This window comes from Sander lucioperca, chromosome 1 (assembly GCF_008315115.2).
Source record: "Sander lucioperca isolate FBNREF2018 chromosome 1, SLUC_FBN_1.2, whole genome shotgun sequence".
NCBI classification, from domain to species: domain Eukaryota; kingdom Metazoa; phylum Chordata; class Actinopteri; order Perciformes; family Percidae; genus Sander; species Sander lucioperca.
In genome coordinates, this window is record NC_050173.1 from 50,354,795 (window position 1) to 50,382,237 (window position 27,443).

The following is a 27,443-nucleotide window of genomic DNA, read 5'->3' on the forward strand; positions in this document are numbered from 1 at the left end:
CGACCTGGCCACCCAAAAGTTGTTGATTGATGATTTGTCAAAATAATAATAAAGCCATTAGTTGTAACTATTACAAAGTGTTGTGCAAATATGACATTAAATATATTATAGAAAACATTAAACATCAAATTCCTGTAGTTCACAAATGTAACAGTGTCCTAAGCTGACCTGCCACGAAAGGATTTCACATCGTTCCCGTATGAATCATCTAGTTAAATCATGACTTGGCTTTCTTAAGGTATGCAAATGATTGTTTTTTTCTGTGCAATGTATTTGCTGGGTGCCAAATTGAACAGACTTGTGAAAAATGCTGATAAAATGTGTAATAAATCAGAGATGTCTCTGTCTGGCCAAACATTGCAGCAGGAAATGTGTGAAAACAAGACAGAGCATTTGTTCTGCTTATCACTGAGGCATCGCCTTTCCTTCTGCCATCAAGATGACACCACACCCTTCCTCTGCCGGCCCCAGAGGGGGAAGAAAGAAACTGCTTTTTTTTTATCTGCTTGGCTGTAATTTTCACCAGTTTTGACTCTTGGACTCCTATTGGCCGCGGGCTATCAGTCAACGGATTCCCTCACGTCACCTGTACAGTTAAGAGTTACGCAACCACGTTGGCAGACTTTAAGGAAGTAATACGTAGGCAGGTTCGAGGGGAAATTGTCAATTTTTAAACTCATTTGAACAGTTTCTCAAATTGTCTCATGTTTCAGTCTCAAAGTGAAATGTCCCTGATGACATTTTAAAAGCATCAAACAGTGCTGCAGTGATATAATTTAGCCTGCATGACAACAGCAGAGACATTTGACAATAATACCATTAACACCTAATTTACCTTGAATAATGCCTGTAAAATAAATCTAGTAATACATACATACTGATACATTTTGACATACATTATACAGTAATACATTTCGAATGCTAAGTAAAAGAGGATTTAATAACAAAGCCCCTATCATCAGCAAAATGTGATTTTGACCACAAAATGTTCAGACAAAGAACAGCAGTGTGACCGTCTCATACATTATTTCTCTCAACCCAAACTGTGAGATTACCTTGTGCTTCTCTGTCGTCTCCCGTAATGATCAGGATGGACGGAGGGGAGTGTTCAGAGCCAGGAGTGACCACCAGCAACCACATGTTCCAGCAGCTTCATACTTGTCTGTCTGATATCAGCAGGCTGACGCCCAGACACTCTCTCCTCCTCGAGCGGTACAGTGGCAAACGGGGTCAACAGCAAACCTTCCTGTCGCACGAAAGCAGCAGAGACCTGTCAGTGTGTGCATGTGAGCGAGTCTATATTAACCCGCCAAAGATGTGGTTTCTGTTTGGATGTGTTTGCATGGGGTGGTGGCGTCTGGTGTGGGCTGTGTGATCAGGCGAAGGGGAAGCTCTGCCCTCATGCGTGCAAGTGTTTTTCTACCGTTTGTAATGTCACTGAGCCCAAACAACTCAGCTAAACTTAAGACGCACGCAGTATTGGGCAAAAGCAGAGTGTGAGTGTGTGGTTAAGAATACAACAAACCAGCACTTCCTGGTAAAGACATTGATCTAAAAGAAAACAAACAGATGGGGAGACAGATGTTATTTTTCTCTTACCTCTGTAAATGTCTAATGCAGTGGTTCTGGTGGGTGGACACAGCAGAATCTGAGGGCATGCCATTTGTGTCTACACTACTTTACTGTTTTGCAGAGTACTACCTGTCTCTGTTTGCATCCTGCAACGTTTGGAGATAAAAAAAAATGCATCAACCGCTTCCCCTATCAGATACTACACTTCCTTTTTTAAAACTGTTGTTTAACACAGCATTAATTGTGCGTAGAGGTGTAGACTCTTCATGTGTGCTTTATTAGCAGTGGTGGAGGAAGTACTGAATCTAAGTACTTAAGTAAAAGTACAAATGACCAGAGACATATTTACTTTAGTAAAAGTAGAAGTACCACAATGACAACCCTACTTAAGTAAAAGTAAAAAGTACCTGATTTTAAATGTACTTTACGTATTAAAAGTAAAAGTACTTGCATAACGATTTATTCTCTTAATCTTATTTGCATATTATAAATTGGTTAGTTGGTCAGTTTGCACCTTGGTCAGTGAGGGCACTGTGTCTAGCGACCTGTGATTTACAAAGGGGGGGTTCATTTATTTGGATGCTGAGCTTCGACAGTATCCATACTGTCCACTACCACAAACCAGGCCTGGCTTTAAAAAAAGTTCCTATCCTAACTAGCATAAAACGGAAATATGTTGTTAGAATCGGAATGCGGTTGGTTTTATTCATGAATGTAGGTGTGGGGAGGCGGATGTGAAGAGGTCCATATATAGATATGAACGCATCTTAAGGCCCAGACACAGAGCCGACAGCCAAACGTCGGGAGAAAAGGCAGTTGGACTGATCAGTCTCCCCGAGTTGGTCAAAAAAGTGCCTCGGAACACACCAAAGCGACGAGACGTAATACGTCTCCATAACAGCAGGTGGCGCTAATCTGTATTGTCGCCCAAAAATGAAAACTGGCAGCTGATTGGACGAACGCGTCACATGGGTCTGGTTTCTCCGATAATTCAGAGCCAGACTGTCATGGCAGGTTGTTCAGAATACAATCTCATATTGGACTAAAATAGTTCACCGAAACGTGATTCTGAAAACATTTTAAGAGAGAAATAGGCCATGCAGTTGCTGAATCTGTCTTCATTTCAGATCGACAAAGGTCAGTTTAAAAGATTTTAGTCCGATTTTGAGAGACTCTAGTCACGCTCTTCCCGTCCTCTGAAACTTCTCTCCTGAGGTTACTGATAGCAAGGAGTGGCTATTTGTCCTTTCATAATACAGTTATGGTTTCAGATGTGTATCATCTTTTTTTTACCTGACTATGAAATGCAAAACCACAGTTAGTCGAAATGGCTGCAGTTTCATCTAATCTTTTAGTTTCACATCACACTGCATGTGAAGTCACACCCAGAGAAAACGACTGCTGACAGGTTCCCAGGCTGTGCCAGGCACATGCGTGGCCTGTGCAGCTTCCGGGGCTGCTTCTGTGTGGTTTCACCTCAACGCATATGGTTTCATTTAGAGCCAGTACAGGCTGATAACAAATCATCTTTGACATTTTATGTCATTTATCTCTTTGTGTGGATTCTGTAGAGCACGTTGTGTTACATTGTATATGTATGAAAAGTGCTATACAAATAAAGTCTAATTTAATTAAATGATAATCAAGAACTGAGATGGGGACTCGAGCCTGAGACTCGGACTCGAGTCGCACTTAAGTTGCACAAACAGTGACTTCAGACTCGACTCGAGCTTCGAGACTCGTCAACAACCTGTTTTCATGCAATTATTGCTTTTTAAATCTAAATGTATTCATGTATTTCTATTTTCTTTTATTGGAGCATATATGTTGGGTAAACGTATGACGAGCCTCATGTCCCCGGCCCTTTGCCATAATGTGCAACGTAACGCATGCGTTATGCCTTATGTGCGCGCACTCATATATCAAAAAATGCATTGATGATTTCGACACCAAGTCCTCCCGGAGTTGTGCCTTTTGTCATTAGTTTGCTTTCAATAACTTGGTAAACAGTGGCAGTAAGAGAACAGCTACATGCAAGGTGTGTGGCACCAAGATAAATGATGCCGGATCAACAACGTAGAACTTCATCAGGCATCTCCAAACGCACCCAGATAGGTCAGTCACTTGCTAATGTGAAAGAGACGTTACATTTAGCATATATCGTCACAGGTAACAAGCTAACCATTGCAAAGTGTTGTGCTAATGCTGGGAACAGGCAGATTGTATCTTTATAGTTGTATCCATATGATGTGACAGACTTAGGTTAATATTTCACCAGGTTGTTGTTGTTAAATAGCAATACAGAAAGTATCAGTTCTCACATGTTTGCACCATGGTTGGTGTATTAACTTTCAATACAGATGTTTCCCTCACACTTTGAACACTGAAAAGTGTAATGCATGATGAGGTTGGGCTTTACAGCCAGTTAGTAACACAGACAAACATGCATTCTATGGTGCAGATACCAAAATGTTGAAAAATAGTTATGAAAATGAAACAGAGTTCTTAATTTATGTTTCTTCAGATTGTATTGCAGTAGACCCCATAAAGTTATCCTACAACTGATTTTGATACTGTACTGTATGGATGGTAGCTACAGGACATGCTCTGAATTCATAAGATTTAACAATACAGTGTTAGGGACAGATCAGATGGCCAGAGACTTGAGACTTGACTTGGACTTCCAAAAAATGACGTGAACATCTCTGATGAAGAAACATGTTGAAAGCAAATGAACACATGATAGTCTGTGGAGTCTACTCTGGTGTTTTCACTAAAATGTTTGTTTTAACTTATGGCCACTAGAGGTCAGGACAGGCCAATTCCCTCAGTATTCTGAGCCACAGTGTGCAGTTTTTTCTGCTACAGGAAGAAGGGCAGATTGCTCCATTAAAGGACACATTCGAAGGGTTGAGTGTCTTCTGCTGCAATATTTCTCTCCACTCCAGTGTATTAGTCTTCCTCTCTGCTACCCTTGACCCTAATTCCAGAAGAGTCCATTTACTGTTGTCTGTCTGTCTCTGCTGCTGCATGGTCACATCAGTCATCATCACTAGATTTTCTCTCTCTCTCTTTCAGTGTACATACTGCTGCTGCAGGTATAGAGGCATATGGCATTCCCAAGTAAGGCCACAGATCTCTAACTCTGCATGGCTCTGTGAAGGAATGGATAAACAACTTGTACTAACATCATGTATAATGTCCCCCTCTTCAGCAGGAGCCTGTTGTATACATACAGTACAAACAGAAACATATAGACGACCCTGCTGCTGGTCCTTACAGTGAGCATACTGTCACTGTTAAAGGCCAACACACAAGCAAGCCGGGAACATGCTAGCATCACAATAGCTCTCTGAGAATCTTTCCACTTTCTCTGTACTGTGCTGTTTACTCCCTGGCATTTTGTTTTTAGGACTGTACATGAGTTCATTCAATAAAGAGTTGAAGAGGGAATGAAAGCTCTGCAACCTAGCTAGCCTACTGTCAGTTAGTTATATCCTATGTGATAGAAATGTATGTTCTGATGGCATACCTGATGCCTTTTGGATAAAACTACTTACCAAATGCACCGCAAATTCATACAGGCAAACCCCTGGATCTGCTGACATTACTGTTTTGCTCTACGTGCGGTGTAACACGATGATTTGAGGTTTTTAGTCAACAGTGTTCAACTGTACTTTGGAGTGTGTGTGCATTGCTGTGTGTAAGAGACTTTAAGCAGTCTAAGGCCAGATTAAGACAGAGAGAGCTCATTCAGAAGCAAACAATGGACCGTTGCTCCAGTCATAATAAGCATTTGGCCTGTGACACAGCACACAGGCCAAGGTCCTCGACTGGATCAGAGCTGCATTCTGCTCGCACAACAAGATTGCTCTGACCGCTGGATGTAAATGAGGAGCCAGAGTAAAAAAAAAAACTCCTCCGTGAGTTCAAACCTACAGTCATGCTGACAAAGGCTGGTTCAGAATGTTTGACCAAAGCAACAGGCACGAGGTGGGGGACAGAAATAATAAATTCAGTCACGAATGCAATTTGAAACAGACATTTAATGGCCTCAAAACGTCAACATGAGACACATTTAACTCAGTAGGTCAGCGCGCTGCTGTGTTATAACAACAATGGGTCTCACCACACTAAAGAGTGTCAGAACATTAATGTCTAAAATGATATATATATATGTGCTGTGAAAGCTTCAACTTCATAACAATAAAACGTAAGGGCTCAGTGTGTTACAAAAGTACTAAACAGCATATTTCAACAATGTGGATGGATATCTCCATTCTATCCACAATCCAGTGCATTTGTGAGTGTTTGTGTGTGTTAAGCCTGAGTGATAATGTGTTGCAGTCTCTTTTAGAGGCTCTGCGTGTCACTGGACAATAGTCCTGGTTTGGCTGGGTCTCTGATCCCTGTAGTGTTCTCTCATAATAAACACACACAGATACATTCCTATGCGCTCCAGCGGTGGATTAATCCGTAAAGCCCAGGCCATACCTCAGGACTTACCTCAGGACTTAACTAATCTGCTGAGTTATGTGTTTTGTCACTTCCAGGACCAAACAGCTGATTGCTTTATTTGTCAAATTCAGAGCTCCTGTCAAACCCACACTGTCCTTCTTTACTGTCTTTTGTCCCTACTGAGTCAGAACTGACTCTCAGACACCTTTGACTCTTTTCCATTGCTGGCCAGAGTGTGTGTGTCTCTGGGGAGAGTGTTTTCTGTGTCCTGGGTCTCAGTGTCGCTGCGGGGGATACTCTCGGGCCGTGAGCCCGACCCTTTGCCTCCCATGGTCAAGCTTTTCTGGAAGCTCTCTGAGGTGAAGTAGTAGACCACAGGGTCCAGGCAGCAGTTGAGGCTGGCCAGGCACAGAGTGATGGGGTAAAGAGTTCGGGCAAAGCGCTCCACCGCGCAGTTAGCCAGGGCCTGGGTCCGCACCAGGGCGTACAGGAAGAGGATAGAGTTGTAAGGGACAAAGCAGATGATGAAGATGCCCAGATGGACCAAAATCATCCGTAGGACACGTTTCTTGCTGTCACAGCCATGACCAACAGTCATCGGACGCCGCAGCGTCCGCAGAACAAGCAAGGAGCATACCAAGTTGGCCAGGAGGGGGAGAAGGAAGCCCACAACCTGGAAATCAATAAGAAGCATAACAAAATAAAAAAAGTACATCACTGCTATGTCTCTGGTTGGCTTAACTTAAAAAAAAGTATATTTCTAAGTTTATTAATGCTAAGGCACCAAATTCAATACTTTTTAGGCACCGACCGAATTGCCTTTAAAGTATTGAGTATCAAAAAATGCCTTGTCACTCAATACCCAATTTCAATATCCAAGGAGTAAATCTCATCAGCGTCAGTGAGCCAATAAGCATGCAGCATTCTTCTAATAAGATCTAATAATGCAGAGACACGCAGGAAAAACTACGTTACACAGAGACGCCTCACGTAGTCGGAGCTGAAACATAAATAAAAACATTTGTGCCCTAATGTGATATCTTTTTGTTTTATGAAGTTGGTATGGAAGAAAGTATTGTAAAGGAACTATTGAATATTTTTTAACGATACACAGCCCTTATGATAATATGTGTCCATGTGACTATCAGAGCCTGTCTCTCCTCACTCACCTCGATGAAAATGGTGATTTTGGACAGGTAGGTCCTCCAGGTGCTCTTGGAGAAGCCCTCAAAGCAAGTGGTGGCTCTGTTTGTGCTGTTAATGGTGGAGAAGAAGGTCACTGATATCCCTCCTCCTACGATGGTCAGCCACACGGCGGCACACACCAGCGCCGCGTTCCTGCGCGTGCGGATGGAGCGGGAGCGGAACGGGTAGACTATCGCCAGGAAGCGGTCCACGCTGATGCAGGTGAGGAAGAGCATGCTGCCATAGATGTTGGTGATGAAGGCTGTTCCTGAGACCTTACACAGTCCATCTCCAAATGGCCAATGGCGGTTAACATTGTAGAAGACCTTGAACGGCAGCGTAAAAACAAACACTAGATCGGATAGCGCTAAATTAGTCATAAACATTGTGGTCTCGTTGCGCATCTTCATCCGGAAGCAGAACACAAAGAGGGCGGCACAGTTGGTGGTCAGGCCTAAGACAAAGACCACGCTGTAAACCACCGAGTACAAGTTGTACTTGAAGGAGTCGTCAATGCCGCAGTCCTCCATTCCGGTCTCGTTGAGCACCAGGCTAGCCATGGTGGCAGCTTTAAGAGGGAGGGCGCTCCACAGAAACAGGGTACACCAAAGCCGTCAGGAAAGGGGGGAGTCGGGGCGGATATCTGGGGACCGGAGGTGTCAGCAGGGGATCCACCCGTCAAGTCTCCTCCAAGTCATCGTGGACATTCAGACACACAAATGGAGGCAGGGGACAGTCAGGATGCACGGCTGCGGGGATGGTCAGTCATCCTGTGGAGAGAGAAGGAAAAGCACACGGTCACTTCCTCGCTATTAAAAGTTACAGCCCGAGAAGCAAACAACTCCAGTTCTCCATAAGATGAAGCATATTGTAAAACGTGTATATCTTTAACCATTACATCATGCACATTTGTATGTTTAATGTATTTAAATGTATAGAAGGTAAACATTTATTCCATGTTACACTAGTGGGAGTTTTAAACAACTGAATCTCGAATGTACAGCGAACGATAGCATATAGATAGGAATGTTTCTGATAAGACATCTGGCCAACATGCAAACACCTCCATTTTTTCTTTCTTACAAATAATACTACCGTCACATATTTTTTATAACATTTATCAATGTGTCTGACAGCCTTCACAGTGAAGCAAAGTAAAGCAGTATACATTTAAAAATCATTTGCAGAGAAGGAAAACACATTTTAAATGCTTAAAAATCAACTTTCTAACTTGCATTTAGTCAATTTTGCCATGGCTGTAACATTCAGTTTATTTGCATGTTAGTCAGCATGTGTATGCCTTTATGCAGTTCCTGTCTTATCTGTGAGTATAAATAAAGTCTCATCTGTCCACAGGGTTTCAATTCACATGGCAGTGTGGCATGCGACACTCAGGCCGTCATCAGGACTGTGAGAGGTAAATGGCTGCCAGAGACAGAAACGTGTACTGTAGATTAGGTGGTTAGACATACTTCCTTTCAGCAGATGTAAAAGAGACCAGTGTCAAATCCCCTTTCCAACCGCAAAAGTTCAGAAAGTATCTAAGGCTGAGCTGCAACTGAAGGAAGTAAATAACTCTGCTACCCCCACCATCACACAGCAGGGTTGTCATGATATACAATAGTTTTGTTGTCAAACATGAACAATTCAAATGATTTGACATTGTAAAAGACAATGCGTTTTCTAGTCCTTCACTCAAAGCGAAATATTTGTGTCAGAACAGGAACTAGATTGTTGGGAATACATCCACAATCAACTTTTTTTGTATCGCGGAAGTGATGACCAAAGAGTTATTGATCATGTCAGAAAACTGTTTTGTAAGACAAATAACACAATGTAATAACAAATAACACAATATGTATCACATCAACTAAGTGATGGCAGATTTGTGTTTTTGTTCAAACCTTCCACGTACAGAGGCATTAATCAGCACAACAAACTACACTGTTTCAGTGTAGAAGCTACATTATCTCATTGCACCTACTGTGCAACTGCAACACTGTACATTTTCACAAACACTCTCTTAGTAGTTTTTTGCTGGCAAATAAATGTTGCGAACTGAACCACAAAGACGTGTGCCAAACAATTGGTGTGGAGTATTTGGACTGAATCGCTGAACATTTAAGTGACTCAGCCAAAACAAAAGTGGAGGTAACTTCACGTCTCTCTCAATCTAAAAAGGAAACTCCACCACATCTATTTCACTTCACTAGTCAGGACAAGTACTGCGCAGCACGTAAAACTGTTGTATAATGTTTTCTGCAGCTCTGAATTAGCCTCGTGAGACCGTCCTGATCTCGCGTCCAGTGACCTGAAAAGATGTTTTTGCTCTTCTCCTGACTGGTTTTGGCAAGAGTTTGACATATCGTTGATCTGATTGGTTGATTTGGCCCGTCTATCACCAACATAGGTGGTGATAGACAGATGGTTTATCCAATCAGCTAACCAGGATTTTCGCCCCTTCCCAAAAGTTCTCCAACAGAAAGTTCCCAGATGGATATGCCGAGCAAATGCGAAGCAATCCATCTGGTGGAGTCAGGTTAGCTCTGAATAGAGGTTTCCAAAATCTGAAAAAAAAAATAACCCTCATAATGTTATGTCTCGCTTTGGAATAAGGGGCTACAAATTGTGTCTTAAAAACTAAAGATGTCGAGTTTGAAAGATTGGCTGTTCAGCCGGCAGGGAGACGGTCTGATGAAAGTCTATCAAGGAAATCCAACATTTGTGGAGCTTGACCTCTGTTAAGGACTAAAAATCTCAGGACTCTCAGCCTCTGCTGTGTTGATTGTGACAATCCTTCTTTATCTTTCTTTCAAAATCTCTCTCCCAAGTCCTCTAACTATATGGGAGTGCAAATCTAAATGGCTACAGCACCCAATTTAACAAGCCAAACTGGCATCATCTTGTGTTATGCAACAGTGAGGTGGTCAGCCTATAGGCCTATAATTGGCATCCAGTGTAAAAATCCTGAGTGTCTCTGGAAAGATCGGTCTTTTCACCACACATACAACACACACAACACACACACAAAGGCAACTCTGTGAGTGTAAGCAGTCCATCAGTCCTGTCCTGTGCCAGCTGCAATGTGACATCTTTACTGCGTTTTCACACGACTCCCAGAAAGCCTCCACTGGCCCTCACAATACCCTCACTGTACCCATCTGCACCAAACACACACTTACATATGCGCAGGCAAACACTTACAAACTACATGTGCCAGTCCTCACACACACACACACGCATGCGCACACGCACGCACGCATGCACACTCACTCACACACACACACACACACACACACACACACACACACACACACACACACACACACACTCTACACACACTCTACACGAACTCTACACACTGTAGAGTTCTGTGTACTGTGGCTCAGTCCCAGGACCTCTGACAGTGCCGGCTTCATATTCAGCTGATGTTGTTTCTGAAGGAAGCCAACTCTATAGAACATTGCATTTGGCTGCTACACAGTTTATGTGTAAGAGACAAGAACCACCTCTACTTCAGATCTGTAGCAGAGACACATTTAAAGCATGTTGATTGCATGATTTCTAGGAGTCCTGCTGAGGGATTTCAGACCTGTGTGCGTGTGTGTGTGTGTGTGTGTGTGTGTTTGTGTGGATTTCATGTACAGGTCGTGGACAGCTGCACAGTTAAAGGGTTTCCCCCCGCAGTCGGCCGCAGCAGTGACAGAAACGGGCCTCTGGGACCCACTGATCTGAACAGATCGAGTTCAGGCTCAGCTCAGATCCAGCTGTTCCTTTCTCTCACATGCCGGGAGGAAGAAGGCAGGGAGAGTTGAAGGTGCAGGACAACCAGGCGTGCAGTGTTCGAGACAACATCTTCAATGCTTACAGCCAGTAGAGCTAATGAAGTTAGTTTCTAGGTTTATGTGTTTTAATCAGAAAGGTGTTGTTAGAATTAGGTCTCAAGTTACATCACACTCCACCATCATGAATACATGAATATGCAGTCCTCCAAACGCTTCTTTATAACGTTTATATGTTCAATTTACATCGGAGCTGAAACTGTTGGTCCATTAACCCAATAGTTTTTGATGAGACTGTGGAGAAAAATGAGGCGCTGTCAAGATTGGGATTCAATCAGCACCTAAGTGTTGAGGCTAACTGCAATCCAGTGGTGGAATGTAACTAAATACATTTACTCAAGTACTGTACTTTAGTACAATTTTGAGATACATGTGCGTTTGAGTATTTCCCTTTTATGCTACTCTATACTTCTACTCCACTGCAATTTGGAAGCCAATATCTAACTTTTAACTCACCTTCATTCATTTGACATTAGTTACTTTGCAGATTCAGATTATTAATGCAAAATATAAATCAACTAATAAATTAATATGGAATAAGCTATCCAGCAGTATATAAAATAACTGAAATTAGCCCCACCTAGTCCAGCTGCAACATTGGTGATGCTTACACAATAATGCATCACTAATCATTATCCAGTGATGTAATATATTATTCTGAAATGGGTCAGTCTGCATAATGAGTACTTTTACTTTCAGTACTCTAAGTATATTTTGATGCTAATATTATGTTATTTTACTTAAGTAACATTTTGAATGACTTCTATTTAATTTTTACATTGTGGTATTGCAACTTTCACTTAAAGAAAGTAACATTTCTTCCACCACTGCTGCAATTTAGAGTGATGTAGTAGTTTGCATGAACCTACTGAAAATTGGGTAACACTTTACTTGAAGGTATCTACATAAGAGTGACATGACACTGTCATAAACACACGAACCCTAACCCTAACCATAACTTTTTATGACAAAAACCGAATGACACTAAAAGAAGCGTTATGTCATAAACGTTTATGACTTGTTTATAAACGTTTATGACACGTTCATGACAGTGTCATGTCACTCTTATGTAGCTACCTTCAAGTAAAGTGTAACCGAAAATTGTTCTGTGCCCCTAAACACGAGTTAAGCCTTGTGATGCATATTAAATCTACCATATATCCCTTATAATCAATCCTTGCATACAAAAAAGTTCAGTTCTTGAAGGGGCTGTGTAGAGGTCACATTATTTGTGTAGTAAATTGCATTAGCCTGTATTAAAAGGTGTTTGTGTGCTTAAACCACAGTAGTGGTTCAGTCAGTCTAAGCTAGCTGCATTTCGTCACCTCGGATTTTATGGCTAAACCAGTAGCCTAACGTTACATTAAATTTCTTATGTGCAAAGCAGCTACTCAAAGTTTATTCTCAACTAATGAAAAAAAAAAAGTTTTTGTCAACTCTACACAAAAAGAGTTACTGTCTGAAGACAAAGCAGACTAGAATTAGTGGCAGCTGAATGGATGGTGACAGCTCACCTCTGGTCACTGATGTTTGTCTGGCAGCAGTGCAGCGGCGCAGCTGTCAGAAGAAAAACTCCATACTTCTTCTCCCAAATGTGTTGGTGCTGCTCAGTCTCTTTGGCTCGTAGTTTCCAGCTGTCCCGAGTCAAATTGTACCAGACAAGCACGAAGAAGTCATGGAAGCGCTTTTAAGCTAATTAGCGACAACAAACACTGCAGGTGAGAGTTCTTCAATTAATCCCGACGACTCGCTCCGTCCGTCCGCTAGGAATGGGACCACATCACGTCCACCGCGCCTGCTTACCCGGCTGGAGGGGGTTGTGCGCGAGGCGTGATGCGCCGTGTACATGGAGAGCTGCTTGCACGGCCACAGGAAACGAGACAATAGCCCCTCGCCTGGGCAGTAGGGAGGGGGAGGAGGGGAGTGTGAGGATGGAGGGAAGGACGGGGGGAGCTCACAGTTTAACCAGAAATACACTTTATTTTTTTTTTAAAGATATTTTTTCCCCTTTATTTCAGAGTGACAGTGGATAGACAGGAAAGGTGACACGCAGAAAAGGGCCGCAGGTCAGATTCGAACCCGGGCCGCTGCAAAAAGGACTCAGCCTACATGGGGCTCACGTTCTTACTGTGTAAGCTAGAGGTCGCCCCCAGAAACACACTTTTATTAAATAGGCCAGTGGTTCACAAAGTGGGGTTTGGGGAACCCCAGGGGTCCTTGAGGGGGTTACAGGGGGTCCGCAGCACAAATCATTTATTAGGGGTCCAAGCCCGAGTCTGTAAGAACGGGCAATAGCAAAGCTATGCCGTTCATACAGCAGGGCTGTAGAACCCTATTGTTTTTCTACTGATTTTTCCTCTTCATTATTATTCTTCTCCGCCTAAAACTCCGACTACAGCCTAAACCGTACATGGTGGGGGGTTGCCGTTTTCAGGACTGGTCCGAAACTCCGCAAGGACCTCAGGCGCAAAAATTGACCCACTTCCACCACTAGGTGGCGCTATAGCAGAAAAAACGCGTTTGGCCCTATAACTCCCACACCGTACACCTCACATTTAAAAACCATATATCCACGTGTTCCCTGGATCCAACTGAATCACGTGATATAGGCCACGCCCATTTCCGCCTAGACTTTTATGCGTGAAAAATCGCGATTTATCAAAAACCTACTTTTTCGAACTCCTCCTAGACCGTGCGACCGATCTGCACGAAACTTGGACCGTAGCATCTCCAGACCGACCTGACAAAAAGTTAATGAAAAGAATTTTTATAGGATAAAAATTTCGCATATTACGCACAAACAAATTTGTGTAGCTAACTATGAAAACACCGACTTTGCCATATCTCAGCCAAAATACATGCTATCAACGCCAAACTTTAGATTCTTGTTTGACATGACCCTCTGGAGGTCCCCCACGCGTTTTACGAAAATTGGTCACTAGGGGGCGCTACAAGTACAAAAAGTTTATATCTCATGAACGGCTCATTTGATTTTTACAAAATTTGATGGGAACCATCTAGGGACACTCCTGAGGCCATGTCTAGAGTTGCGTACTGAGGGGTCAAAGTGGGCGTGGCCAATGGGACCCAAGTCTAGATTCACCACTTACACTAATGTGAACAACTTTAAATTTACAGGGTAGATAGACAATGGGTCATGGACCACACCTACCAAAAATTACACATGTGGACCACTAGGTGGCGCTATAATGGTTTTTTGCCTTTAACTCCCACATTACACATCCCACATTAGAAACCCATACATCCACGTGTTCGTTGAATCAAGCTGAATCACATGATATAGGCCACGCCCATTTTTGCTTAAAATCTTTTTCGCAATATCGCACAATGCGCAAAACCAACTTTTTCAAACTCGTCCTAGGCCGTGCGACGGATCAGCTCGAAACCTGGTAGGTAGCATCTCCAGATGGACTTGACCAAAAGTTACTCAAGAAATTTTGCTACGTTAAAGTATGCGCATTTGACGACCAAACACATTTTCATAGCTAGCTAGCACAAACATATCATATCATATCTCGGCCAAATTAAATGTTATCAGCAAGGAACTCGGAATCATTGTTCATCATGCCACTATCATGCTCTGTACCAAATTTGGCAAAGATCGGCCTTTAGGGGGCGCTATAAGCAACGTTTATTTGTTTTGGCCAATAACTCAATGCATTTAAATGGGAAATTTGCATATGCGATTCTCTGTCACGGTAAAAGCAATCACCACGAAACTGTGGTGCTGGTTTGGCATGCCGCTCTGAGGCTCTGTACCAAATTTGGCGAAGATTGGCCATTAGGGGACGCAATAATCAACGTAGACGAGTTTTGGCCCTTTTACTCAATGTTAATGGGATATTTGCAATGGAAATGTACCACAGACCTTGCAGCTCACACTTGTCAATATTTACTGATGTTTGCCTCTTACCGTTAGGTTTTGGTTTTTACTTTTGTGTGCTCCTTTGGTTTTTTACAATAAACAAACTTCTTAACCCACCTGACAAAGTTTCTACTACCTTCACAGTGGACAAATGCAACTCTTTTTTCTCACTTTTTCAATCCAAAATCTACACCATTCATAGGCGGCGATACCGTGCAATTAAACATTGCAGTTGGTGCTAAGTGGAGCGTCTGTCATAGTTTGATTGGTTATGTAGGTGGCATTGATGCTTAATTTCCCACAAAGCACCCACGGAGGAAAACATAAATCGGCGCCTATGACGCCATTTGCAACAACTTGACCACCTCCCCTGCTCCTTCAACCACCACACCTGCCTCCCCCCTCCACCCTCTCGGTCACTCTCATTTCTCTCTGCTGTACCCTGCGGTCAGGGGGGTTAAGAAGTTTGTTTATTGTAGAGAATACTTAAAGGTAGTCCGTATAAGCGTGGAGGTGAACTGTTGACCGCTACGTTTCCAACGGCGACGTACCGCAGGCGTCGCGCCTCTCGATATTTCGCGACGTTTGCCTCCCCGCCGCCCGGCTTCGGGTTCCGCTTACGCGCGCTCGGGGGCAACTGGCGTGGGTGGCTTGGGCCCCGTCATAACTGCTTGCAGTTCTAGTTTTCATTATTATTCCATTCAAAAGTAACACAATGACAGAATATATGACTATTTTGGTCACAGGTTTCATACACTTTCTGTAGTTAATAAAACATCTATAAGCAAAAATCAGATGGGGGCCCCCGGGATGAAATCTTATCAAATGTGGGTCTATGGTATAATTTGTGTCAGTTTAGGGGTCCTTGACGTAAAAAAAGGTTTGGGAACCACGGATATAGGCTAATATACATAGCTGTTTTTTTTATTAACCTCACTGTAGTAGATAAATGTGATGGACATTTCTGCTGTGTCGTTGACCAGTGGTCGAAAGTAACTTTATTCATGTATTGCGCTATAGGCTACTTGAGTATTTTCATTATATTACCTTCTACAGCCTTAGTTACTAGTTTCTTTGCAGATTCAGATTTTACATGATCAACAAATACAATATGATGTATTGCTATAGATTATGTTACAACGCAGTGTATGAAGTAGTCTAGTTCCACCTCCACCAGTTTTTTTTTTAAGATTATTTTTTGGGCTTTTCCGCCTTTAATGGACAGGACAGCTAGGTGAGAAAGGGAAGACATGCAGGAAATCATCACAGGTCGGACTCGAACCCTGAACCTTCTGCGTCGAGGCATAAACCTCTATGTATATGTGCGCCTGCTCTAACAAATGAGCAAACCCAGCCACCACCTCCACAAGTTTCAACATTAAAAATGATGCTTATTATTTAAAAAAATGCAAAAATGAGCATACAATTGTGATATTTCTACTTTAGGATATTGTACTTTTTCTAGTCTAGAGGGTTCCTAAACTGCATTTGATAAATTAAAGTAGATTAAACTGAGATTAAATGCTTGTTTACATCAGAGAATAACTGAACTTTTCATGGGAAGAGGCTGTCCTTATACCAACAAGTGACTTGCATTAGACCATAATGTATGTATAAACGTTAAAAATATTTATAATTTTGTATACTTGCAGTGAATTAAAGGAGAAGGCAGTATAATTAAAGGTCAAAGTGGGTGTGACATCTTCTGAATCTCACACCAACCACTGTGAACTGTGTAATGCCTCAGAATAACAGCACAATGCTATTTTGGCTGCTATTTTGGCTGATCAAAGTCCTGCCACACCATTGTTACACTACAATCTTCATGTCTAAGGCTACCAAAGGAGTTATTTTTAGTCAGGTGACAGGGCGGCGTTGGACCAATTCCCATTGTGTTCAGGCTGGCATGGAGCTGTGTGTGTGGGGGTGTGTGCGTGGGTGAGCCCAAGAGAGACAGAGGCACTTGACAGAGGGGAAGTGGTCTTTGGGGGTAGCGTCTGGCAGGCTGACCACTGCACAATAGCAGCAGGGAGGACAGGACATCCTGCTTACTGCATAAGCTGCCAGAAACACACACACACGCACACACACACACATACACGCACATGCACGCACGTTTAACATGCACACACACACACACACACACACACACACACACACAAGCCATTAAACACCACCAGATGTCTTTGACCTCTGGATTGTTGGTGTTGAAGTGCATGTGTTAAAAGAAGTATGAGTCACACATTGTGATAAAAACATGTTTCCTTAATGATGTTTCAGAACATGATTACAGTACTTTCCTTGATTTAGTCAGCTCAAATATGGTATTGCTTTATAATCATTTTCAAATATTTTGAAAGAGTTTCCTGTTAATTTGGAAAAGACATAATTTTGGCAGCAGTGACCCACTAGAGGGGGTCACTGCGGCTCTTAAGCCAGTGGCTCCCTTTGGCTTTGACAAAAAGTTATATGGAAGTGAATGTTTTTTTAACATTCTGAATTTCATTTAATATTTTGTAGGCCTAAAGTGATTCTTACAGTCTTCATATAACATTTTAGTCAAGTAAAATGTGCATCATAGCCTACATAGCCTACGTCTACAGCCTGGCGCATTAGCCATGCCCTTTAAATTTTGCCGAACCTTAATAGTCTTGAGTTTCCATAGACTAGTCATGGATTCAAAATCCACCCAAAAAAAAAGAAAAGTCTTGAAGAAAAATTAAGAATTTAACAGTGCTTAAACAGATTAATTTGCTTTCACCTACAACGCTGCTGGTTTACCGCTATGCTAATCTGCAATGAGAGATTAGCAAAAAACAAAAAAGTCATATTAAAAGACTTCCAAAGCCGTTCTAAGTAATGACAACAAAACTGTCGGCGCGTCCACATGATACAAGCCTTTTGTGATCGCGCACGCACCCCCACCCACCCACACAGTTGCTAGTAGCCAAGGAGGACACGGAGGATTAAAAGAACACGATGGACTCTTCAGAAGAGGTCATTATCTTGACTTGAGTTTCTTAATATCAAAAAGTTACGCACTAAAGCTTTACCAAACAAAATTGGTATTATTCAGAAAATTAAAGATATGCCCTTCTTCGCAAAGACAGGGCCATAAAAATGGCAATAAACATCACCATACTAATGGATGTTCATTTAGATCTTTAAGTAATGTTTATAGGCTAATTTAGACTTAAATATACTGTGTTATGTTCATTATAAGGCTGACTTTATGTTATGTGTTCTGGCTCCAGACAGATTATTTAAAAAAAATATCAAGTAACCTTGATAGTAAAGGTTACTGACCCCTGCACTATCAGCTATCAGAAAATCCATCATCTTATGTTCAATTATTATTTATGGACTTCAGCTCTGTATTCAATTGTATTCTCCCTCAGACACTGTTATGTAAATGACAACAGATGGAGGTGAACCCCTTCATTATTAGATAGTATGGTTCTTTTCTGACAGACAGGAAGCAGCAGGTAAGAGTCAACTCTACTCTTTCTGATACTCTGAACATAAGTACAGGTGCCCCTCAAGGCTGTGTAAGCTCTCGTTTACTTTTTATAATATACACAAATGATTGCAGAAACATCAACATGTTTACAGACATTTCTATCTATAAACAGGAGATAGAAGAGGTAGTGAAGTGGTGCAACAGGCATAACCTGCCGCTCAATGTAAATAAAACCAAAGAAATGATTTTTGTCCCCAGGTCTAATAGGAGATCACAGCACACTCCAAACTGAAGGTGCATTAATTACTTTGGCCTTCACAACACATTGGTCGTTAATGACTTGGTACTGCGTCTCCCTCACCCATCCACACACCATCTGGTTATAAGCCTCCAAACTTTTGTAGGATTTAAGGTCTTCTGCTGTGTATGGGCTCGGCGAGAAAACCAGGTAGTTGACTATATCGGGATATGCAACTGAAGGAAGAATCACCGGGTCGCCATGGATCCAAGAAGAGGGAGCCAACTCGTAGGGATCTGTACCGCCAGTAAACTGTAATTTCTCAAAATAGCGCACGTTTTTTTGTGGTCCAAGCATTTTGATGAGCTTTTCTGTTGTTTAGACATAAAGTATTAAAGTATCCAAAGTGCACAATACTCCATTACTCCATTCAATTGGTTACACCGAGTGCCTCCAATATGGCCGCGCATCCAGGTTACCGCCCAGAACGTGACGTTGGTGAAAACCCTCTATAGAGTTCTTTGTAATTTTATGTCTAAGGAAAATGTTGATATTCCCGACAGCCTCATCTTTTTTTAGTCCTACGTGCAGCCACTGACCAAGCGGGAGTGAGAACGGGTCAAATTAATTTCCTAGTTTCTGAGATGAAGACGAGACGTGTGTGACTCGAACATCTCACATTTACCAACAAAACATACAGCGAAAGACCGTGCAAAACATTTCAGACCATCCTGCCAACATGTATACATTTTAACATCAATGTACGCTGTAACGTTTTTTCATTCTGTCGGCTCTCTGCAGCGGGCGGGGCTGCTCCGTTTCCTCCGCACGCAATCACACACAAACACACACACACACACACACACACACACACACACACACACACACGCACGCACACACACACAATCACAGACACACACACAATCACACACATGCAGGAAAAACGCAGATGAGACCTACAGGATGACCTAAATTGAGGACAGCTACGCTCGTTATTGTAAGTGCTATGATAAGTTAAAGTCAGATATTGACAGATATGTTCATATTTGATTCATTCAATAAATTATTATTTTGTGTCTTAAATCCACCAGCCTCATCTTTTTCCTCTGTCATCAAGTGTTTGCATTTCCTGCATTATGTTACCCACTCGCTAGCTAGCTAAATTGTTAGCCTTGGTGGCTTCAATGCTATCGGTAATGGTAATGTTGCCGTTGCCTAGCATTTACTAGTTGGCACTAAACACATAGTACAGCTGAGGCTGATGGGAATGTCATTAGTTTTGCAGGTATTTGGTATTGGACACACTAAAATATTGACCTGATAATGGAGCTAGATGAGAAGTTAAGGGAAGTTCTAACAATGGTAATTCATTCGATAGTTATACAAATATTTCAGTCTTGATTAGCACTTTTCTATGAGAGGCCGTATAGGAAGTAATTCATACTTCTGTCTTACACACACTATCATAATCTTGCATATACACCACTATACTCATACACACACTATTATAATCCTTTTACATGTATGTATGAGAGGGTATAGTTGTGTATATGAGAGAGTATAGTAGTGTGTGTGTGTGAGAGAGTATAGCATTGTATGTGAGAGAGTATAGTAGTATATGTGAGAGAGTATAGTAGTGTGTGAGAGAGCATATAGTTGGGTATGTGAGAGAGAAAGTATAGTTGTGTGTGAGAGAGTATAGAAGTGTGTGTGAGAGAGTATAGTTGAAAAGGAAGTTGGTTTGATCAATCAGGAAGACAGTTTAAATTCTCATGTCCTCATTGGCAAGGGGCCATTTTAAATTATCATTATCTGGTGGGCTTGCTGCTTCGAAAGTACAGCTAGCACCAACTCAGAGGAACAAGGAACATTTAAATCAAGCAGCATAAACTTTAAGGACAAAAACAACCTTGTTGGACGAAAAATTTATTCTTATGTTATTTAGTTTCTTTTTCAAGGTCAGTTTTTATTTGTGGAAGTAAATGGTAATGAGGAAAACATTGCTATCTTTTTCACTGATACACTGCGGTGTGTTGAGAGAATTGTGAAACTGACAATTTGGGACATGACAGTGTCATTTTGGAAATTTCTGAGCTCAAGGCTTATACTCGGACAATCTCTTTCTTGCACTAAATTAACCAGCAATTTGAAGAGGATGATAATCAGGGAAGCTTTGGTGCAGAGCTGAAGGTCTTTGTCCCAAGGCCAGTGACAATTTCTGCTTCACAATGTTGAACAATAAAATAAAATAACAAAATGGTTTCCTTTTTAGTTAAATGATTATTCCATTTTCAATTGTTTAAACACGACATTAATAATGTATTAGGAAATGGTGAGTTATTGACAACGATGGCTCATCAATTTAGTCAAGTTCAACAGGCAACAGATTTTAATAATGTATGTTAAGGAGTTCTCGGAAGTCATTCCTGACCAAATCCCTGAGTGTTTTTTAATGCAAAATCCATAGTTTTTTTCAGGACTGGCAACCGCAGGCAGTTAATGCATGTGTTTGCAGGGGGTAAATGACGGCCTTGTCTGAGGGGCAGCTCATGGAGAAAATCCACTGAAGGTCGTGGGGAGAAGCCCAGGGGTGGAATTACATTTGCTCCCGTCGCAAAGGCCAGGATACCCCCAAGTTGCAAGGGTCCCTCTTGCTCTGAAAAAGAAATACACCAAAGAACACCAAAAAAGAAATTAAACCTATCATGTTTTAAAAAGGAGGGAAAGACAAAGACAGACAGAAGGGCATATGAAAAGATTTTTATTCCATAACTAGCAATAATACTTACCCTCAACATCCAGCAGGTAGTCCCTCCAAAATGCAACCACCCATTCCTCTGCCCTTCTTTTGTTGCTGCCCTCTGCTGACAGTCAAATTTCAAAGAGCTGTTCTAGTACATCAGCTGTGAGTGGGGATGGCTCGTGACAAAACAGCGGTCTGAAAGCATCTGGGTGCATTCTTATTGCATCAAGAACACCAAGGGTCTTCATCCCGGAATCTGTAAAAATGTATCATGGGAAGATACAAATATCTGTTTTCAAACTGGATAAATTATCACACAGCACATGAAAGGGATGACTTACAAGGCAGTTCAGTGTTTTTGATTATGCAAAAAGGCCTTGTCATTGACAACTATCTAAAACGTGATGTTCTTTAAGTTATTTTATATGATACATGCAAGGCTTTATTCGGAGTGTTTGTAAGGTTGTACACTGGCTTTTAAAAATATATGTTGAAATCTTTAATTATTCTTAACCCTTGTAAGGTGTTTGGGTCTGTGGGACCCGTTTTCAATGTTTGCTAAAAGAAAAATTATGCTATTTATTATTTCTTCTAACTCAAACTCACTGGCCTTGGCTCATTTTCTGTGAAGAACACAAAAAATAACTTATATATTTCAATGACTGCACACGGTACAACCCCCTACACATAACTATTACATATGAGGTGTTCGGGTCTACTGGACCCGAGTGTAATTATTACAATGTAATAATTGTAGGTGCTATGAAACTTAACTGTGTCCTCCTCCTAATTGGGCCTGCTGTGTGTGTGTGTGTGTGTGTGTGTGTGTGTGTGTGTGTGTGTGTGTGTGTGTGTGTGTGTGTGTCTGTGCGTCTCTTTGTGTGTCTGTTCGTCTGTATGTGTGCATGTCTGAGTGTAGGTGTTATGAAACTATGTTGTCTTTCTGCACCTGCTATTCCCACACAAAGTTACAAAATTGTTACATTTCAAGTACTTTTACCTGTTCTGATTAAGTTCTAAGAAATAAGCACCAATAATGATCAAAAATCTTGTTTCTATTTTTTTTTTACTTTTTTTATAATTGAATTTCCTTGTTTACTCACAAAAAACGAATAAGTGTAAATGTAAATGGCAAATATGAACCATAAATGATGTATATATCATTGGTAATTGAGCTAAAGTAAACCTCTGTTAAGTATTTTGACATAAATTGTTACGGCTGTATTAATTTAAAAGCCTAATAATGTGGTGGGTAAACCAGACCCGGGAACATTGGCTGTGTAATAAAAATATGAACACCTTAGAAGGGTTAATTATGTTTGCTAAAAAATGGAGTTACACAAACCTTTGAAGTGCTCCACTGGCTCGATGAACCACCTGAAACATGATGATATCCTCCACCAAGAGATCTTTGTCTTCTATGCGTTTCAAAGTCCTTAGACACCCAGTATTGGCCAGATAATCTGTAATAAATCATTGTATAGTATGAACAACACAAGATTAGATATATTAAACAAACTGTTCTTTCCTGGAGGCCAAGCCTGGATGGGATGATGAAATTAGGTGATGCATGAATTTATATGAATGACATCTTTTATTTAACTACTTCAGTCACAGTAGTATACTGAGCACTGACCAAGCCTGGTGTAAACATTCATATGAAAGTCAGAAATAAATCATACAAACTAAAGTGCAGATTCATTGCAGAAATATAAAAACGAATATGTGGCTTTACCACACTTAGTAGTATTTAGATTATTATTCACTGTAATAAACATATGTAAACATGTGGACTGCACTTTTTAATATTATTATTATTAATAATAATAATAATAATAATACATTTTATTTATATAGCGCTTTTCATGGTACTCAAAGACACACATAGTTAGGCTAAACATCGTCACCCAGTCAGATGATTGCAACTCAGCTAGCTAGCCAGCCGATGCTAGAGCTTTCTCATTTAACGCTATCTTTGCTGTAAACAGCCTACTCTGATGTCTCCTTACCCAAAGATAGACGAAATCCAAGAAACGCAGAACTACACTGTAATAAGCTGCGCATTGAACAGCAAATTACAATGTGTTTGAAATGGAATAACAGGAGCACAGCAATGGGTACTATAACTACCAATTTGCTTCCATAACTGCTGCTGCTAGCTGCTAGCTTTTTCTCCTAGTCAAAGTCAAATGTATTTGTACAGTAAAATATCATATACTGTGGTTAATCAAAGGGCTTGACAGATACTGTGTCTTCTCTCTCATGTAACAGCAGATTTATTTCTGAAACCTGATTTCTGAAATTGTTTCACACAGCTTGCTCAAACTTGCTTGATCATATTAACTAGCACTAGTGGAGATATTGCAGAGTTTTCAATGGAAAATGGCTAGCCCGTGTTGTATCTGGGTAGTAACTAGCTAGCGCTAGCGCTAACGTCACGACCATGCTAACATGAATTTGGGGGGACACTGCAGATAGGATGACGTTAATAAAAAAGGGTCCTTGGCTATTTTTTAATCAACTTACCTCTTCCTGGATTTCGACGACGATCCACCGAAATGCTGTCTCGTCTGGTAACGGGGTCCTCCGTGTTCCATTGAGCTAGCTAGAAGTAGCTAGTAGCGCTAGTGCTGGAGTCAGGTCTGACTGGATTTGCAGTTCCACCCCTGAATAATCTCTGCATCTCCAAATCAGAGCTCTGTTAGACTTGATTTAATTGTCGAGACATCGTTGACAATAGCTCACCATTTCCTAAAATATTATTTAGAAGACCCACAGCTTCAGTTAGCCTCTCTCTGGCCATTACAGCGCCACTTCAGCCAAACTATTATAATGACTGATTTTGACCGTCAAATACCGCTTCTTCTTTGTCAACCAATCAGGAGCTGAGTAATCAAACTCCCTTCTGTTTCAATCAAACTCTCACACACACGCACTACTATTCTCTCACACACACACACTACTATATTCCCTCGCATAAACAACTATACATTCTCACACATTCAACTATATACTCTTTCTCATACACTACTATACTCTCTCACATACACTACTATACTCTACTACTATACTCTCTCACATACAATGCTATACTCTCACACACACATTACTTTACTCTCTCACATGCACGACTATACCCTCTCAAACATACATGTAGAAGGATTATAATAGGCTGAGATTTCCTAGTAACCTTACCAAAAAAGCTCAGGATGCTGCAAATGTTGGTATAATATGAAAAAGGCTGGTGGATTTAAGACACAAAATAATAATTTATTGAATGAATCAAATATGAACATATCTGTCATTGTCAGTGGCTTGTTGCTCTTTACATTGTTAGTTAATTTCCTATCCTGGCCTGGGATACACATTCATATGGTTTAATAAAGTACTTATTGGACTTTAACTTATCATAGTACTTACAATAACGAGCATAGCTGTCCTCAATTTAGGTCATCCTGTAGGTCTCATCTGCGTTTTTCCTGCATCCACCGTGTGCGTTTGTGTGTGATTGTGTGTGTGTGTGTGTGTGTGTGTGTGTGTGTGTGTGTGTCTGTGATTGTGTGTGGTTGTGTGTGTGTGTGTGTGTGTGTGTGTGTGTGTGTGTGTGTGTTTGTGTCTGATTGTGTGTGGTTGTGTGTGTGTGTGTGTGTGTGTGTGTGTGTGTGTGTGTGTCTGTGATTGTGTGTGGTTGTGTGTGTGTGTGTGTGTGTGTGTGTGTGTGTGTGTTTGTGTCTGATTGTGTGCGCGCGTCAGTCGCGGGGGAAACGGAGCAGCCTCGCCCGCTGCAGAGAGCCGAAAAAAACGTTACAGCGTACATTGATGTTAAAATGTATACAGGTTGGCAGGACGGTCTGAAATGTTTTGCACGGTCTTTCGCTGTATGTTTTGTTGGTAAATGTGAGATGTTCGAGTCACACACACGTCTCGTCTTCATATCAGAAACTAGGAAATGAATTTGACCCGTTCTCACTCCCGCTTGGTCAGTGTCTGCACGTAGGACTGCTGGGATTGTGTGAGTAATGAAAATGCGATAGGGGGTCCCGGCTGTCAATCAATGTCTTCCAGTGATGCGGGGCCCTGATTGGGCCAGGCCCGTAAGCAACCGTGTACCCTGCTTAACTAGGGTTACGCATCTGAATCACTCAATTCTCATTGGCTACCCGCCAATGTGGCAGGTAGATTGACAGTGTTACCCGCCAATTGCAAAATTCACCCGCATTTGGCGGGTGGGCGGGCGTTAATTTCATGCCCTGTGTATGAGTATAGTGGTGTATATGCAAGATTATGATAGTGTGTGTAAGACAGAAGTATGAATTACTTCCTGTACGGCCTCTCATACTTTTCCACTATCGTGTCTAAAAAACACTATGTGGAACAAAGCATTCTCATGTCCATTTGTACAGTGGAGGACACCTTATTAAAGGTGATGGGTCTACTTATGGTTGGTTGCCTGTGATGTACTGACAGTCAAAGCAGCCAACTGTGGCAGAAAAGCACATCTAAAAGTGAAGGCAGAGGAGCTAAAGCTGTGTTGCAATTTCATGATTGGATGAACCAGAATAAATGTAAGGTTTGATTGGGTTGCAGAAACACACACACGCATGCACGCACACACACACACACACACACACACACACACACACACACACACACACACACACACACACACACTCCTCCCTCCTTATTCTCTGTGTTTGGTAACGGTAACTAAGCTGTGCTGCCCCGGCCAAGGCTTTGTGAGTCACACCAACCAGAACAAAGAGGCCATTACTGCACTCCCCCATTCACTCTCTCTCTCTCTCCCTCCCTCCATCTCCTCTCTTCTTCAAACCCCTCTGTCCTGCTCTCCTTTAATGCGATGATGAGTGTATATCCTTTGCTCTCCTCCCTTTGCCTTTGTCCATCCTCTCATTCATTGGCTCCAGAAGGGTTAGGGGCAGCCCCTTTGTGCCATACATACCTCTGCCCTAACAACAGAGTCGGACAAAGACAAGGCAGTACAACACAGGAGTCTTGAGCTGTATGGCCTTTATGGACTAATATTAACATGACTGCAGTAGGGGGTCCTAAGTGTGTATGTGTTTACGTCTCTAGCTGACCTTAGCCCCTGTGAGCCAGCGTTCAGCTCTGACCTGATAAGACACCAGCTCATCCACAGCAGAGCAGAGCCCAGATCAGTGCTGCCACAGAGGGAGACCACAGACACTGGGCAGCTCCAGCCTGAGATCGAGCGGCAATTGTTTACCCCACAGCACTGATAGGTGCAGCATGAGCAGCCATGGGTGAGCACTCGTTCTCCAGACAGAGAGATGAGACAGACAGGCTGACCAGACTGACCCCGACCTGTGCAGACAGAGCCGCTGTTTGTCTCTGTGATATAACGGGCTGACATACCTTGGTCTTCTTGGCAAGGCCAGTTTATTTGTATTGCACCTTTCAACAACAATTGCTTTACATAATATATAATATAATATTGTGAGAGCCATTTGGGTTTGTTTATTATTTGTTGCTGTTAATCCTCCCGCCACCGGGGGTAGCCAGGGCGCTGTCCATTTGGCTGGGACAGAGGTGATTTAATCAATGTCCAATTGGGCACAGGTGTTGGGAAGAGAAGGGAGCAAACAGTTTTTTGACCGTGCAGTATGTTACGAGAAGGAAAGTGGAATTAATGTGGTTTTGTTTGATGTTTACACATATGAATGGACTCTATGTATGCGAAATGGCCTAAGTTTTAAAATAAATGCTTACTGGCGATGTTTGGCATTGGCTCACATAGTGCACGCGTCTTAAATAGTTTAATTATCCACCCAGCCACGTAGTGGACGTTTTCGAGTAGCAAGGGTCCCTACAAATATAAAAGAACAATTTAAATAGGATTTCAGTAAATAGAACAATACAGATAAAACAGAACAATAAAAATCATTAAACAGAAAGCAGACCTGTCCCAAATCCAAATTGGATTCAGAGATGTCCTTTGGCACTAAATCATTTAGTGGTTTATAAACCAACAGCCGTATGTTGAAGTTTATTTTTTTGACATACAGGAAGCCAGTGTAAAG

At 41.8% G+C, this 27,443-nt stretch overlaps 2 protein-coding genes and 2 long non-coding RNA genes across 6 annotated transcripts in view; 1 reads left to right on the forward strand and 3 right to left on the reverse strand.

The window, feature by feature from the left end:
* LOC116036468 (probable G-protein coupled receptor 174) overlaps positions 1–1,676 on the reverse strand; it is a 16,041-nt gene extending 14,365 nt beyond the window's left edge. Inside the window, exons 1-2 of one of the 3 annotated variants that reach the window (XM_031279994.2) lie at positions 1,600–1,676; positions 1,056–1,246 (exon numbers count right to left, since the gene is read on the reverse strand). The gene's annotated coding sequence lies outside the window, so the exon portion shown is untranslated. Of the gene's footprint in view, positions 1–1,055; positions 1,451–1,599 lie in introns of those variants that run through there. The other 2 variants (XM_036005399.1, XM_031279993.2) reach the window with 2 other exon arrangements.
* LOC116036472 overlaps positions 1–27,362 on the forward strand; it is a 27,477-nt gene extending 115 nt beyond the window's left edge. The window contains exons 2-5 of the long non-coding RNA XR_004101621.1: positions 2,574–2,576; positions 12,508–12,514; positions 21,028–21,038; positions 27,352–27,362. This is a non-coding gene — a long non-coding RNA (uncharacterized LOC116036472). The remainder of the gene's footprint in view (positions 1–2,573; positions 2,577–12,507; positions 12,515–21,027; positions 21,039–27,351) is intronic.
* Positions 5,599–12,936, reverse strand: lpar4 (lysophosphatidic acid receptor 4). Its single transcript, XM_031279995.2, has 3 exons — positions 12,572–12,936; positions 7,200–7,985; positions 5,599–6,703 (listed from the first exon to the last, which is right to left on the reverse strand). Exons 2-3 carry the CDS (start codon positions 7,773–7,775, stop codon positions 6,215–6,217), a joined length of 1,065 nt encoding a protein of 354 aa, XP_031135855.1. The 5' UTR covers positions 7,776–7,985; positions 12,572–12,936; the 3' UTR covers positions 5,599–6,214.
* LOC118495901 lies at positions 20,927–23,998 on the reverse strand. The gene is made up of 4 exons (XR_004898353.1): positions 23,911–23,998; positions 22,730–22,847; positions 21,431–21,640; positions 20,927–21,297 (listed from the first exon to the last, which is right to left on the reverse strand). It is a non-coding gene; the product is annotated as an uncharacterized LOC118495901 (long non-coding RNA).
* Positions 27,363–27,443: the final 81 nt, after the last annotated feature.

Coding starts and splice junctions, on each gene's coding strand:
- lpar4 (XM_031279995.2), bottom strand. CDS start 7,775: ATGGCTAGCCTGGTGCTCAACGAGACCGGAATGGAGGACTGCGGCATT. Junction 6,704..7,199: donor AAATCACCATTTTCATCGAG/GTGAGTGAGGAG, acceptor ATTGATTTCCAG/GTTGTGGGCTTCCTTCTCCC.